General features: G+C 45.0%; 1 protein-coding gene across 1 annotated transcript in view; it reads left to right on the top strand.

Annotated features, from left to right (window-relative positions):
* The window catches only part of GABBR2 (gamma-aminobutyric acid type B receptor subunit 2), a 369,323-nt gene that overhangs the window by 257,986 nt on the left and 94,448 nt on the right, over positions 1-16,889 (top strand). The window contains exon 8 of the mRNA XM_024996226.1: positions 8,388-8,448. Coding sequence (XP_024851994.1) covers positions 8,388-8,448 — 61 coding nt within the window. The remainder of the gene's footprint in view (positions 1-8,387; positions 8,449-16,889) is intronic.

Raw genomic sequence — 16,889 nt, 5'->3', positions numbered from 1 at the left:
TGGTTGATCGCTTGAAATCTGCCTTGGTGGGAATATTTACACTATGGAAATTGGCAAACACTACAGATCAGCCCCCACCCCAAAAAGCCAGTTTAACAGTTACCAACACATTCTTGACTGCTTCTTCTACCTACCTCCTATTCCACTCCTCCTTATTCCCCCTAGCCCAAGGCTGCTTGGGACTCACTCTCACCCCCACAAAGGGCTAATTTTCTGATTAGTGACTAGTTTTTGAAATGAAGGCAGGGTAGTGTGTGGTTAGAAGATTGAGCTTGAAGTTAGACATGTGTAGGGTGAGTCTCAGTTCTACTGCCTCTAGATGTGACCCTAGGCAACTTTCTTCTCAGGCCCTCAGTTTTCTTATCCTTAAAATGGAGATGATAATAATAATACATGGTTCATTCCATTGAGGTTGTTGTTGAGAATTAATTAATAAAGGAGAACCCCAGGAAAAAAATCTTAGATAACATACACAAGTGTTTTAGCAGAGCTAAAATAAGTTAAAGATTGTTATCACTGCATGTTCTGCAGAGAAAAACCTGAGAACAGAGATGAAAAGGGACTTGCCCCAGCTTCCCTTTCTGGAAAATGGCAGAGCACAGCCCAAATCTACCTCTCAGACCCCTTGTTCATTGCTCTTTCCATTCTTCTAAGTTGAGGGGGAAATGTGCATATGCTTGCCCAGATCCTTGGCTCTTATTCAGGAAAACTCTAAGCTGTCAGTAAAACTTAATCTATTCCAAGAGGGAGTATTATTTTGTTGGTGATGATGTTGCTATTTTTATCTGTAAAAAATGTGCCTCCTTATAATAGCCTTTCAATAAAGTTTTCCTGTTATTAAAGTAATGCATGCTCATTAGAGGATATTGGAAAATATTGAAAAGTAAAAAGACAAAAAAGCCATAATCCCACAACCCAGGAACAACCAATCAACCCTGAATATTCATTGGAAGGATTGATGCTGAAGCTCCAATACTTTGGCCACCTGATGTGAACAGCTGACTCATTGGAAAAGACCTTGATGCTGGAAAGATTGAAGGCAAAAGGAGAAGAGGGCGGCAGAGGATGAATCTGAGCAAACTCTGGGAGATAGTGAAGGTCAGGGAAGCCTGGCGTGCTGCAGTCCACAGGGTCACAAAGAGCTGGACATAGCTTAGCAACTGAACAACAACCCCCTTGCCCACTCCACTCCATGCTCTTCTTCTGCTCAGCTCCGCTGGCTCTGCTTTAGCTCCTCCCACTTCCCAATCTCTTTCCTGCCTCAGGACCTTTGTATTTGCAGCTCCTCTTCCCAGGAGGAAACTCTCCCCTCACTCTGAGCTAACTCCTTCAGGTCTCAATGCAAGTGCCATCTCTCTGGAAGTCCTCCTTGATCCCCAGTATAATTGGGGTCTTACAGTTCTCTCTTGTACTACCCTGTTCTTTTCCTTTATATCACTTACTGTAGTTTGTAATTATATATTTATCAGTGTATTTATTGTTTAATGTCTGTAGCTCCCACCAGACTGCAAGCTGCACACACTCTAGGACCACATGAACTTTGCTCACTCTTTATCCATTGCCTGTCTGGCACAACTTTGACATATAGGTGCTCAACAGTGCTGATTGATTCAATGCGTGTATCGTAATATTTCATCATGCATCTGTCTCACTTTAGTGTTTCCTTATTTCTTGGATATCTCGTTCATATCTGATAGTTTGCTATTCTAAATAAGCTTGACTCTTGTATCATTACAGGAAGAAAAAAGAGAGTTGGTCCCACCTCTCTTAGGCCATCCAGCCAGCCATCTCTCTTGGTCTCCACTGTTCTCTGATTCACTAAACCCTGCCTTAGACCACCACTCCCTCTGTGGCTAGACACCACTTTAACCCTATGGGCCATCTGATCACGATCCCTCAGAAGGATGCCCCTGCAGTTAATGGCACCAGCAGAAGGACGGCAGTGGACAGGGCACACTTCCCATCCTGCCCCTCCTTTTAGTTCACTGCAAACCAGCTGCTGAAGACTCAATGGATACATCAAATTTTCCTCAAGACTTAGGTCTATCAAAAGCATTTTTATGTAAGAAAATATCTTAAATAGTATGCAAAATATGCCTTATCTTATAGCCCAAGGGACATGCAAGGAAAAAAGGAGTATTTTTCACCTTTGCAGAACACGTGGGTAGATATACCCAGTTTCTCGGTATTTCTCTTTTATGCCCTGTCATCCCCTGGGAAACAGAAAACACCTTCTTCTTCAAACCTACATGATGAGGAGCTCTACTCTTCATGGAAAATCTGACCAGCAATATAACCCCCAAATTTTCTCAAAGTCCTCGTTATTCATTTGAGACCAGTGTTGTCCTAGGTAAAGGGCTGGCAGCAGAACAGCCTACAGTGGTCTTGAATCATCCACACAGACAATGATGGGCTGGCCAGGGTCCCCCAGTACCCTTCAGCTTCCATCTCCTTAGAGATTTTGCTGTCTGTGTGGCATGTCAGGGCAGATCTTGTTTCCCCACAGCATAAATCAAACACTCAGCTGATCATGTTTGCTCACACCTCCCAAAGACAAACAACTGCCTGGAGACAAGAGTGCAGTTAGAGCCGTATTAAAGACAGAACGCCTTCCCTAAATGCAGCGTGTCCGGCTGAGACTGTGTCCCTCAGTGGGCCCAGAGTTCGTGAGATTAGGCTGAGCCAAGCAAGTCTTCCCTTTTTGTAGCCTTCAGCTCCAGCCCGGCGTCAGATAATTTTCCAGGCAGGGTGTCCCTGCCCTTTAATGTAAAATTGAAAGAGATAAAAAAAAATTTCCAATGTAGGGCTTGGCCTGTGCAATTCATAAACTGTTGTTGGAATAAATTTTCTTCATGCTTAGTGGTGAAACATTAAAGATGAACAGTGAAAACAGAATTAATTTTTCTAAGAGGGCGCCACTGAATCTTACTGACTGTAGGAATCCTTAGTGTACATTTTACTCTCTGCTGATTTTTCTGGGGATTCTCAACTGACATCATGGTGGAATTTTGCAAACTCAGATTATCTGGAGGATTATAAAAGTTAATCTTTGTGTGCAGCAATTCTGGGTTTTGCTTTTTTCATAATTGTCTTCTTTAGTTCTCACAGACAGCAACAGCAGTTCTCACAGACAATCCCGAGAAGTATTTTTCTTCCTATTTTTCAAGTAGGAGAATTGGTGTTCAGAAACATTCAAGGACTGTTCAAGGTCACACTGGTGGCTAATTTACTCTTGTCTGGTGAATGCAGAAACTAAAGTCTTTTTTCCATATGTTATCCTATGTGTTCTGAAGATTCCTCTAAAAAAGAAAATTCAGCTTTATGTGTCCCAATTCAACCTGAACTGTTTGGATCAGCTTTTATGAAACAGATTGCTGTCTTTGACATGAGCAACATCTCTTTCAGGAAGAAGAAAATTCCTTATAAACTATCCACTTGGGGTTTTACCTCCATTATTTTATTTGCATTCCAAATCAGCTCTGTGGTCATTCTATAAGCTCCTTTAGAAGTTAGAATCCGTTATCAATCAGCATGCAGTCAAGAAAGCAGAAAGCACTTCAGGCATTTCAGAGGGAGGTTTAATACAGGGAACTGGTTACAACTTTGTTGGAAGGGGTGGAGGAGCAAGTCAGGTAGGCACTGTCACCAGAGATAAATATTTACAGAAAACGACCAGGCCCCTTGGGCTGCAGGAGCAGTAAGTGGACTGGTGTTGCCACTCCTCTGACACGCCTGAAGTACTTTCTGTTTTCTTGGCTGCATGCTGATTGGTAATGGATTCCAACTTCCACGGAGTCTTTAAGTGGCCACAGAGCAGACTGGAAATGCAGATAAAATAATGGAGACCCCAGCACTCTGGCCTCTGAGGCTCCTGCCAGTGCAATTTCTTTTGCCACGGGGACCCCAGCACTGCTACTGAGCAGTTAGCCAGAGCCCCGCTACACACACTAACAGTGCGGAGCTGCTGGGGCCCTGGACACCTGCAGTCATTCAGCTCCTGCTGCTGCAACCAAAGAAGGAAAAAAAATTAAAAAAGCTTTTCCCTGCTGCATACTTTCTAACCTCCTGTGAATGCTTCTCATTAGCAGAACCTAAATAGACACCAGCTGGCAGGGGCTTCTGGGAAATGTGGTTTCTGGGCTGTGGGCCCCTGTGACACAGAGGAGGACATAGTAGAGTGAGTGTGGACTGGGAGCCGACAGATTCCAGCCTCCACCCCAGCCGAGTTACCGAACACCATTGCTTTGGAATGTAATGCGTCACGTGGTTTGGTCTCAGGTCGATGGAATGATCCTCTGTTACAGCCTGGACCGCACGCAACAAAAGCTTAAGGAGAGTCTCAGCATTTCTATGTACATAAAGAATATGCGTGTGGGGAGAAGAGCAGAAAATAATCCCTGATCAAGCTGGGGTTTTAGAAACCAAAGCCAGCCCGGCTTTCCTGGCTAAGATGCCAGGCCACTGTGAAACCAGAGTCTAGTTGCCATGCGGACTTGACTCAGAACCCATCGCCTCTGTTCCCACCGGTTATCGCTCAGGCTCCTTTGGTTTGTGAAAAAGAGATTGTTCCAGTGACTTCTGATGGCAGATGTCTTAGGCCAGGTTACCCATGAAACAGACTCTGAGACAGAGATTCACATACGGGAGGTTTATCAGGGATGCTCTCAGGACAAAACCAAAGAAGGGAAGCAGAATTAGGGAGAGGGATGAGCTGAGTTGGGTGCAGCGGCAGTCCCGGCCTCAGCCACCCCTGGGGGACCTCTGGAGCCCACGGTCCTTCACAGCTGCCCTGAGCAAGGGGACTCAAACTGCTGTGTGCCTTCACTTTGACCAGTGGATGTAGGCTGCGCCCAGGGAGGGACTTAACCTTAATCATCACCCTTCGAGCAACCCAGCAGCAGCCAAGATGCTAGGGAAATCTGTCTGTATCCTGGGGACATCTGGTCACACACCACGGTGCTCACCACATCCCCTCCCAGAGGATAGAAGTAGAAGGGAAGTGTCTGCTGCCCGGCCACAGTGCTCAGGCACCTTGGCGACGCACTCTGGACTGGTCAGTGGGAGAGTGTGACCACCACTGGAGTCTAAGTCACTGTCACTTCACACCTGGATGACCAGATGCCTGAGCCTCCCTCCCATGTCCCTACTCCCACTTTCTCTTCAAGAACCAGAGCAATCCTCTCAAATCTTAAATCAGATCATATTACTTCTTTGTTTAGGCTCCCCACCCTCATGGCTGTTCATTGCACTTAGCATCCCCTCCAGAGCCCAGGTGGGGCCCCCAGACTCTGCCTACCTTACCTCGATCCCCCTGCTGGCCCTTTCTGATCCTTCCCACCCGAAGGCCTCTGTCTTGGCCTTTGCCTTCGCCTGGAGTAGCTGCCTCTTGCCATGCAGGCCTCAGCTCTTATGTCCCCTCTTCAATGAGGTATTCCCTGAAAGTGTGTTAGTCGCTTAGTCATGTCTGACTCTTTGCGACCCCATGGACTATAGCCTGCCAGGCTCCTCTGTCCATGGCATTCTCCGGCAAGAATACTGGAGTGGATAACCATTCCCTTCTCTAGGGGATCTTCTTGACCCAGGGATCAAACCCAGGTCTCCTGCACTGCAGGCAGATTCTTTTACCATGTGAGCCACCAGACTCTCTCCACCACCCAGGCGCTGCCTTTTGATTTTCTTCACAGCACTCTTCAGTAGCTGATGTGACCTCATTCATTTATTGGTGAATATGTTTTGCCTGTCTGTCCTAATCATATGTAAAGGTCTCTGAGAGCAGAAATCAGCACCTAAAAGAGGACTTGGCCTGGAGCAGGTAAATATTTGTGGAATGTTGTGAGTTGAGCACCTGCTCACATGGAGGACATCCATCAGGCAGAATTTCATGAACATCACCTGGTTGGCTTGTGGCCTTCCTCACTCATGTCCAGTCTTATCCAGGTGGGCTTGGCTGGGACGGTGGTCCCCATCCAGTCAGCCATGGTCAAGTTTGCAGAATTGGCATCAACTGTCAAACCCAGCAGATGCCATGGTCACAACCTTAGGAGAGAATCACATGTCGAATCTTCCTCAGAAGGGGGCTTGGCAAGCTTCACCGCCCTTCTCTGGTGCAGACCCTCGACATGGCCAGTTACCCACCCACGTGGCCACATTACTCTCAGTTACCACAGTCACAGAGCTCTCAGCTTTCTCCCTTTGAACACACAGTGGCCCATGTGGTTTGGAAATTCAGTCACTTAGGGGCTGATGTTTCTGAGCTGTGAAGCCACCTTGGCTTAGGGCCCAACAGTTTACCCCTTTGCCAGCTAAAATCATGTGATGTTGAAAATGTCTTCCCAAAGGTTGGAAAGCTTCTTGGTGCTTGAAATCTTTTTTTATTTCAGCTCTCTGCTATGAAGTGTGTTTAGATAAAAATTACTGGTGCCATTTACTGAGTGCCTGTTGAGGACCAGGAGCTGTGCAGGGTCCATAACTCAGGTGCTCAGGGACTTGCCCGAGGGGGCCCTGAACCCAGCTTTGAGATACTGACACGCTGGCCTCCTTCCACTGCATTACCTGAAAAATTGAGATAGGAGGAGCTCCTGTTTACAAACATAGTTACTGTGAGAAAAATAAAATATGACAGACCTTACTTCCAAGATGAACTAGTTTTATCTAAAAAGTAAAGGAGAAAGGAAAAAAAGAAAAAAACCCAAAAGTGAAAGGAAATTCTTTCTCACTCCCGTCCTGTATTCCACTCCAGTATTAGTCCATCCACACATTGAATACCTTTCGATATACTTTTTTCATTTAATTAAGATTCTTCAGAATTTGTCCACATTTTATATCCAGAGCTCTTTGGAGTTCTTCAAAGCTTGGCAGAAGATGGTGAATTAGTTAGATGTCCACCTCTGTCAAACAAAGAAATGTCCTGTGAACAATATCTGCATCTTTTCCACCCTTGCAAAGTGGTCCATTTGCATAAAAGTGATCCTTTGGAAGATGTTCTATGTTTTTCAATCATCCCTAGAAATAAAATCACAGCTCCTGTCTCACCTTACGCTGAAGTGTTTTCACACTCCAGGGAATTGCTTACCGTCACCTGAATATAGAATTCGGTGGGCGTTAGTTTCAAACTGATACTACTCGCAGCTGTCTTCAGGATTTCAAAAAGGTGTCAAAGTAGCCTTAGAACGTGTCTCTCATTGCGACAACAGGTTGAGTGATTCTCTTTGTTCCAAAAGCTTCAGGGGCTCAGACTTTGGATTTCCACCATGGGAAGACATGTACTTTCTGTCACTTTCTCTTGAGAATTGCATAGAATCCATGGTATCGTCTGTGCTGTTCCCTGATGGTGTAAGCTTATAACTGCTCGTAAAGCTGTGTACCCTTAAGACAATTCATTTTCTTAATTTCACGTTAATGGAAAGAATGGAAGAGGTTTATTTCTGGATCAGAAACAACATGCTGTGGTAAAGTTGCACAGGCCTTAAAATCAAACTCAGGTTTGAATCCAGCAGGCTCACTGGCAATGACCTTGGCATAACCTCCTTCAATCTCAGTTTCTTGATCTGTAAAATTAGAATCATCCCCCTTTCCACTCAAGTGTGTCATAAACGCTCATTGATATGACCTGTGTCAGTTTCCTTGCACGGTTGCAGAATTTTAGGTGGACCATAAACAGACAAAGAGAGACCACACCCTCTCTCAATTTATGTTCCTGGCTTATTTAGCCCAGCATATGGAAGCCGGGTATCAGCCAGCAAAGCAGATGCAGCAGATGACTCTTGTCTTTAGCTCCTGGGGTCCCTAATGAGGGGTGCTCAGCTGCCTGTGACACTAGTCAGGTCTCACTGGCTCAAGAAGCTTAATTTTGTGCTGCCCCATAGCCCAGTTATAATTGGGGCTGACATCACCACTCGCGAAGAACTTACAGAAACATTCTCTGTCCTTAATAAGAAATACAGGCCTCGACCCTGTATTCCTGTATCCCTTCTGACCCTTCAGATAAACAGCCTCAGCAAAGACCAGCATCTTTATGGGTGGGGCATGGGAGCAGAGCCAGGGCCAGGCACCAAGGGCTTCATCTCTTCCTCCATCTTTCCAACCACCCTGGAAGACCCTGTCCAGGGCACATGGGTGTTTAATAAATAGTCATGATGATAATGATGGTGCATATCTTGGCCTTAATATACATGTGTTGGTTTCATTATTTTGTGCTCCTCAAATTATCCAGATAAAGTCACAACCGTTCTAAAAACAATTAGCTTAATTTTGCATCTGTGGTTCCTCAGGAGTCTGCTCTTTCTCCAGTAATAATTGCATTCTACAATTAATGAATTTCAGTTGAGATCACTAGTGTTTGGGCTAATATGGCATTTCTTCTTTGTTCTTGTTTGTTTTGTTTTTAGGGTCAAGTTGTATTCCGGAACGGGGAGAGAATGGGGACCATTAAATTTACTCAATTTCAAGGTAGGCTTTTTTGATGCTTATTCTTTCTAGTTGATGAATTCTATATTCAGAGATGTTGTGTTTATGCAATAAAATATGTCAGAAGAAATGAAAGTACAATGTTCCAGATAAAAGAAGGCAAAGTCAATAGAAAATACTCTGTGAAAACATTAGTTTCAACTTATTTAGAATATTTTTTCTCAACTGCATAATTTCTCAGGGCTATTCAGTCTTTCCATATGACTCAGGCGCATGAATGTATGGGGAGTGGCAGTTAAGTCAGTGCCAGTATTCTGAGGAATCTGGCATTGTTTTAGCTTTTGATTACAGAGATTTTCAAACAGACGCTAAAGTTGAGATAATAGCACAGTGAACCTCATGTACTCATCACCCAGCTTCAACTGTTTTCTCTGTTTTGCCAGTCTTGGTTTATCTTGACTCGCCCCATCCCCCACCCCCCATTTTTTGCTATAATATTTTAAAACAGCTCCCAGACATTATCTCATTTCAATCTATAAATATCACAGTATGCATTTCTACTAGATAAGGACTTTTTAAAACATTACCGCAATCCTATTATTGTACCTTAAGCATTCAACATATTTTAATATGCTTATTCCAAGTCTATGTTGCTCCTCTAATTATTTTGAAAACGACTCTAATTGGTTTGTTAGGGAATCCACACAAGGTCCACTCATTGCATTTGGTTGATGTGTCTCTTTAGTCCCTTTTAATCTGTAATCTTCCCACACACACTATTTTCGGGCCATTTTTGTTTTATTTTGTTTTAAGAAAACGAATCATGTGTTCGATTTTCCTGGTGTCAGAATCAGAAGGGACCTCCACAGCCATTCAGACAATGCTCCTCGTGTGACGAAGGGGAGATGGAGGCCCATAGGGCATCTGTGAGGAGCTGGGCCAGGTGTTCTGCCTGGAGGAACCTCGATTCAGCCTTTGATGGTCATTAGTAGGGTTGTTAGGCAGAACCATGAGACAGACCATTCATTAATGCAATGTTTTTCAGTATCTGAATGTTTCTGGAAAATCCAGAAATGAGCAGTGCCTTCTGTGTCCACTCATTTTGAGCAGATCCCAGAATCATCCAGGGAAAAGCAAGAAATGAAATCAAGTTATTCAGATCCATTCAGGCAAATCTCAACCAGATTCAGATCAATCAGGTGTTCTCTGGTACCACCGTTCCATAATGCGACTTTGTAGATCTACCCATTTGTCTTCCCGTGGCGGATAATTGAAACGCATGTCAGCTTTCTGGTGTGCACAAAAGATGTAATTTTAGGCAAACATAATTATTTTTCCATTTGTTAAGTCTTACTTCTTCATTGGCTGAACAATGTAAGCATCTTGGCAAAGATATACTTACTTTTTTTTTTGAGTGAGTGATTGCAGCTAAATTCTCTTGTCACATTTCCAGTTCTCAAATTATATCGTTCTGGGAGAATATTTTGTAAAATATTGATTGGCCAATCACAGCTACAAGTGAATGCCAATTTTATTGCCTTTTTCCCCCTGAATGTTAGGATTAGACACCAACTCCAATGACTGGTTTTAGGCATTTGTAAAGAAAGCATTGTAGCAAACAGCAGTTCAGAGGTGAGTTGAAAACCATCTGAGCACAAGTCCAGTGTATAAGCATGTGACTCACCACTCTGAGTCACATGCCAGTGTCCTCATCTATAAAATAGGAATATGATCCTATCTACCATCTTGGGATGTGGGAAGAGCTACATGACACGGCACAGAGAAACACGTGCATATCTTTCCTGCTCAGCAAGTAGTAGCTATCATGATTAGCTTTTACTCAAAAATTATGATACTTGCCTGGGGCAAATCCACATTTTCTTGGTGTGTTGAAACCTTCTGGGTGCCACTTTCTCTGCCTACCCTGAGCATGCGTGTGTGCTCAGTCACTTCAGTCGTGTCTGACTCTTTGTGATCCTATGGACTGTAGCCCACCAGGCTCCTCTGTCCATGGGATTCTTCAGGCAAGAATACTGGAGTGGGTTGTCGTGCCCTCCTCCAGGGGACTCTTCACGAGCCAGCGATCAAACCCATGTCTCCTTATGTCTCCTGCATTGGCAGGCAGGTTCTTTACCACAAGCACCATGTGGGAAGCCCGCCTACCTCTTAAGAGATGTTCCCAACCCTTAATGACATGTACAGTGTCACAAGTGCAGGGCCTTAGAAATGATTTCACCCCACTACTTCATGGTATAAATGGAGAAACTGAGGGAAGGGAGGTGTTCCACCCAGGGACACCCAACGGGCTGGTGGCAGAGCAGGGACTAGACCTCAGCTTTCCCCAAGTGCCAACCTCTGCGTGCTCAGATGCACACCTGTGCCCAACTGTCCTCCCTTTGCCACTTTAGTGTCCAGCTTTTATTGACTCTCAGAGCCGGGCCTTGCAGATACTCCCATTTACATGTTTTTAAAACAGACACTGATTTTGTTGGCAGAGGATCCCGTGCTGGGAGCATGTTCACATCAGCACAACAGTTTTCCAAATTCATAGGATCTCAGATGTGCCTTACTGCCAGGATGGAGAGGCATTGATTTGTTGAGTAGGCTGCCCAAGTTGGAAGGGATCCTGGTTATCATCTTATTTCAGAGGGGAAACTAAGGCTCAGACATGGGAAGGAACTGGCTTTGGGACAGTGAGTTCGTTCCTTCACTCTTCTGGTTCACCTCCAAGATAGGCTGGCCTAGACTGTTTCTGGGACCTTTCTGGAATTTACCCAGAGGGTGGGCCTGACCTCTATCTTGGGGTTCAGTCAGTTCAGTTCAGTCGCTCAGTCGTGTCCGACTCTTTGCGACCCCATGAATCGCAGCACACCAGGCCTCCCTTTCCATCACCAACTCCCGGAGTTCACCCAGACTCACGTCCATCGAGTCAGTGATGCCATCCAGCCATCTCATCCTCTGTCGTCCCCTTCTCCTCCTGCCCCCAATCCCTCCCAGCATCAGAGTCTTTTCCAATGAGTCAGCTCTTCGCATGAGGTGGCCAAAGTACTGGAGTTTCAGCTTCAGCATCATTCCTTCCAAAGAAATCCCAGGGCTGATCTCCTTCAGAATGGACTGGTTGGATTTCCTGGCAGTCCAAGGGACTCTCAAGAGTCTTCTCCAACACCACAGTTCAAAAGCATCAATTCTTTGGCGCTCAGCTTTCTTCACAGTCCAACTCTCACATCCATACATGACCACAGGAAAAACCATAGCCTTGACTAGACGGACCTTTGTTGGCAAAGTAATGTCTCTGCTTTTGAATAAGCTATCTAGGTTGGTCATAACTTTTCTTCCAAGGAGTAAGCGTCTTTTAAATTCATGGCTGCAGTCACCATCTGCAGTGATTTTGGAGCTCCAAAAACTAAAGTCTGACACTGTTTCCACTGTTTCCCCATCTATTTCCCATGAAGTGATGGGACCAGGTGCCATGATCTTAGTTTTCTGAATGTTGAGCTTTAAGCCAACTTTTTCACTCTCCTCTTTCACTTTCATCAAGAGGCTTTTTAGTTCCTCTTCACTTTCTGCCATAAGGGTGGTGTCATCTGCATATCTGAGGTTATTGACATTTCTCCCGGCAATCTTGATTCCAGCTTGTGCTTCTTCCAGTCCAGCGTTTCTCATGATGTACTCTGCATAGAAGTTAAATAAGCAGGGTGACAATATACAGCCTTGACGTACTCCTTTTCCTATTTGGAACCAGTCTGTTGTTCCATGTCCAGTTCTAACTGTTGCTTCCTGACCTGCATATAGGTTTCTCAAGAGGCAGGAATATAGATTTAAGGGACGAGATCTGATAGATAGAGTGCCTGATGAACTATGGACAGAGGTTCGTGACATTGTCCAGGAGACAGGGATCAAGACCATCCCCATGGAAAAGAAATGCAAAAAAGCAAAATGGCTGTCTGGGGAGGCCTTACAAATAGCTGTGAAAAGAAGAGAAGCGAAAAGCAAAGGAGAAAAGGAAAGATATAAACATCTGAATCCAGAGTTCCAAAGAATAGCAAGGAGAGATAAGAAAGCCTTCTTCAGCTATCAATGCAAAGAAATAGAGGAAAACAACAGAATGGGAAAGACTAGAGATCTCTTCAAGAAAATTAGAGATACCAAGGGAACATTTCATGCAAAGATGGGCTTGAAAAAGGACAGAAATGGTATGGACCTAACAGAAGCAGAAGATATTAAGAAGAGGTGGCAAGAATACACAGAAGAACTGTACAAAAAAGATCTTCACGACCCAGATAATCACGATGGTGTGATCACTGACCTAGAGCCAAACATCCTGGAATGTGAAGTCAAGTGGGCCTTAGAAAGTATCACTACGAACAAAGCTAGTGGAGGTGATGGAATTCCAGTTGAGCTATTTCAAATCCTGAAAGATGATGCTGTGAAAGTGCTGCACTCAATATGCCAGCAAATTTGGAAAACTCAGCAGTGGCCACAGGACTGGAAAAGGTCAGTTTTCATTCCAATCCCAAAGAAAGGCAATGCCAAAGAATGCTCAAACTACCGCACAATTGCACTCATCTCACACGCTAGTAAAGTAATGCTCAAAATTCTCCAAGCCAGGCTTCAGCAGTACATGAACCGTGAACTTCCAGATATGCAAGCTGGTTTTAGAAAAGGCAGAGGAACCGGAGATCAAATTGCCAACATCCGCTGGATCATGGAAAAAGGAAGAGAGTTCTAGAAAAACATCTATTTCTGCTTTATTGACTATGCCAAAGCCTTTGACTGTGTGGATCACAATCAACTGTGGAAAATTCTGAAAGAGATGGGAATACCAGACCACCTGACCTCTTGAGAAACCTTGGGGTTACTAGATCCTAAATTGTCTCATGCCACTGACCTCAAAAAAGGCTTCTCAATGAGGTCGGTATGCTGTTTTCTGCTGTGCCCTTCAAGTCCTCCCTCTCCCTGTCTGTTTCTCTCTCCCTCACCTCCTGCCCTTTTAAGCGGGGACCGTGGCACAGCAGAGCTGACTTACAAATAGCCAGCCCCAGCAGTGGGGCTCCCTTTGCAGAGACACCCAGGCTGCCTCAGTGCTCGCTGGCAGGATCTTGGAAGTCGGCCCATCCCACCCTCCCTCTGAAGACCTTGAAAGATGCTGTTTTTGGCTTCTTGTTTATAAAGTTCCTGGTGCCTTCTAAACCCTTTTATCTGTTGTAGAGGAAGCATTTAGTAGGAGGCTCTGTTACCATCTTTGTAAAACTAAAACACAAAGTAGTTGGAAATGGGAGGCAGTTTAAGGAAAAAGATGAAAAGGAGAGCCAGGAATCCACGGTCCTGCTCGACTTTTTTATTCCAGAAGAGTAGGGTTGATATCGCAAGAGTGTGGCACACAGTAGACCCTGGTGCAAGTTTATTGAATTAATCTGCAGGCAAAAGACCTGAATTCAAGCCTGTGCTCAGAAGTTTACCAGCAATGTGACCCAGGGCAAGTCACTTCATCTCCCTAAGCCCCAGTTCCTTCTCTGGAAAATGGATGACGCTAATGCAACCCTGCCTGTCCCCTGGGGCTGGGCTGTATGAGATCTTGCTCTATAAATTCTGGGTGATAGGAAACTAGTCACCTCACTAGCATGCTGCCTCATTCCTGACTAGCTGTTGGTAAATGTTTGCTGAATTGGTGAGTGATTCAGCTCATGGAATTTTGAAAGCATGTGCATTTATTTGTGGTCTCCAGTGGCTTGGGTCTAGGCAGAATGTCTGACAAACAGCGGCTGATCTTGACAACAGAAGCATAAACCAAACCTACCTCACAATGGCAGCCACTGCTGTCCCAGGCTAGAGAAATGAACATTTTTTTGCAAAGTTAGGAGTGCTGGATAGACAGAACTACCTCTAAAATAATGTGTCAGGGACCTCCTGGTCCCTCTTGAGGGTGAAACATTTTGAATCCAGAGAGGGATTCAAAGCCCAAGCATGACCTTCCTCACCCCTGGCTTTCCTCCATTCAGTCCATTTTCAAGACTTCCCAGTGACCTTACCTCCCAACAGGACAATCCTAGAGGGAGCAGGTGTGCCGGATGCCATCACTGTCCCACCCGTAGTCCCTGAGCATTCATGGTTCCAAACAATCATCTTATTAAGAGCACCTGTACTTTTCACCCTGTGCAAGGAGCAGGGCCAATATCCAGGGAGAGAATGCTTCCAGGGCAGCCCGGAGCTGGGCATGGATGAGGAGTAGAGGATAAATCCCCCAATGTCTTTCTTCCCTTGGTTGGAAACTCCCAAGAACCCCAAGGTGTGTCTGCTCTGTCTACTGAGGTCCCCATGGAATTGAGCCTCAGCTGGGCTCTCAGGAACCTGCTCATTAATGTACCTTGCCCTGGCTCCCTTCCCTTCCCTGTCTCACCTCTCCACACTCTATTAGAATATTCAAGGATCACTCCCAAATAAATTACATGCACTCTCTCTCTTGTCCCAGGCACCCTTCTGAGGGATCGACCCATGGCTGTAGGTAAGGCAGGTATTAGTATCCCCTCACCACACACCTGGGGTGCAGTGGGCCTAACCCCCTTTCAACTCCAAGTTCAGAACCCCTCCCTCCAGGCCATTGCTGACTTGCACCAAATCACATGTAGATAAGGATGAATACTAGGGAATTGGCGCTTTTTTTCCCCATAAGAGAAGAAAGAATCCATGTTACTAATGAAGTCTAAACATGGCTCAGAATTTGCAGCAGGGAAGGAAGTTGAGTGAAGCCATGATTAGAGCCTTGTTTATGCTGTTCTTGGTGAAACCCCAGCATCTGCTGCTCTAACTCACCACCCCTGCCTTCATTAGGCCTGTTTGTAAGAATTCGGTGAATGACAATCTGCTTGAATTCTGCACTGCTTCTGTGCAGCATAAAGGACTCAGACTTTGGAGTTTTATACTTCAGCACCTGATCTGAAAGAATGGGGTCTTCCACCATCTAACGACATAATTGTCATTCAGAAGGTACCTATAAAATGCAGGCTTGTCCTCCCCACTTGCAAACATTAATTACCGTTTGGTCTTCAGGGTAACAGATATGGTTCTATTCAGTGTGCATTTCCTGAGCATCTGCCAGGTGCTTTACCAGCTCCTCTGGGAAAGCCAAGTTGAATAAGATACGGCCCCTCCCCGCAGGGGCTTCATAATCTCCCTGGCCAAGTGCCAGTGCCTATAAAGGAGGGAAGATAATTTCCAAGAACCTACTAGAAAACTTTCGGAGCTAGTTTGACTCCAGTTTGAAACTCAAGGCTGATTTTTAATATCTTTTTCCTTCTGTGAAGGCATGTATCATAGCCCTCTTCACTAAGCCGTTGGTTTGGAAAGAGCAGTTGGTTGGACTGCCTCTCAGCTTGACGTAGTTGAGTGGAGACATAGTCCACTAAACTGCAGGTTACACCTGAAGGGTTGTGGGTCAGCAGAAATGGAAGGACACAGATGAATATGGGCTCTTTCAGGCTGGAAGTCTGACCCTGAGCTTGATGCCTCTCATCCTCATGATCCAGGGCTTATTTTTCTTGGAGCTCAAGGAAGATGGCTTGGAAAGACAGAAGTATTTAGCAGACCTTGTCTTTCATTGAGCCACAAACTCTCCATGTTGAGGGGAACCCTGACTTTCCTTTACAGCATTGTCTCTGCTTGAAGGCCTCCAGTGACAGGGAACTTACCTCCTATCATGTGGAAAGTTTATGAGTTTCGAAGCAGGCATACCTAATCATTGCTAGCCACGCACTGTGGCTTAATCTTTCTGAGCCATCTTTTAGCACTTTTTTTAACACATTATTGACCAGGGGATTTTTGCAGAAACTAACACCTGTGGCTGGTGATTTGTTATGTAAGTGAGTATTGAAATATCTCCTGTGAATAACAGTTGGCTAAGAAAAGATGTGTTAATACCTCTCTGGTCAATAACAAGTTAAAGTAGTAAAATGAAAGGTTTTCCTTGCTTAAAAGTAATGATGAGAATCCACTGACATGAGGCTGTGAATGAGCCTGGCTCAATGACTAACGCAGATGAGAGCCGTGACAGCTACGGGCTTCCTGCTTCTCTCATGACAGTCTTCACAATGATCCCAGATTTACCATGTCCAGAACTGCTTGAGCAAGGTGCTGTCTTGCTTCCTCAGGACACACTTCACACTCCTCATTTGATGGAATGTTCTTATCACTGGTCCATGGAAGCCCTCTGCTTGTTTGTCTATACCTTTATTTCCCTTATTTATTCTCATCTGCCCCAAGAAAGGCAAGCATTCTAAGTGTTTAATGCATATCTTGTGTTTGTATGTGTCCTTGCAAAATGTGTATTGCGGTTTTGTGTGCATATTTTGACTCTGCATCAAGGCAACTGGATGTTTCTTTATTTTCCCACTCAGCACTTTGTTTTTGAGCTACTCCACATGGCCGAGTATACATCTAGGCCATGGCCCTCACAGGACATAGCCTCCACTCCCCTGATGACACCACCT

This window comes from Bos taurus, chromosome 8 (assembly GCF_002263795.3).
Source record: "Bos taurus isolate L1 Dominette 01449 registration number 42190680 breed Hereford chromosome 8, ARS-UCD2.0, whole genome shotgun sequence".
Taxonomy (NCBI): Eukaryota; Metazoa; Chordata; class Mammalia; order Artiodactyla; family Bovidae; genus Bos; species Bos taurus.
This window is presented reverse-complemented; position numbering and strand designations above follow the sequence as displayed.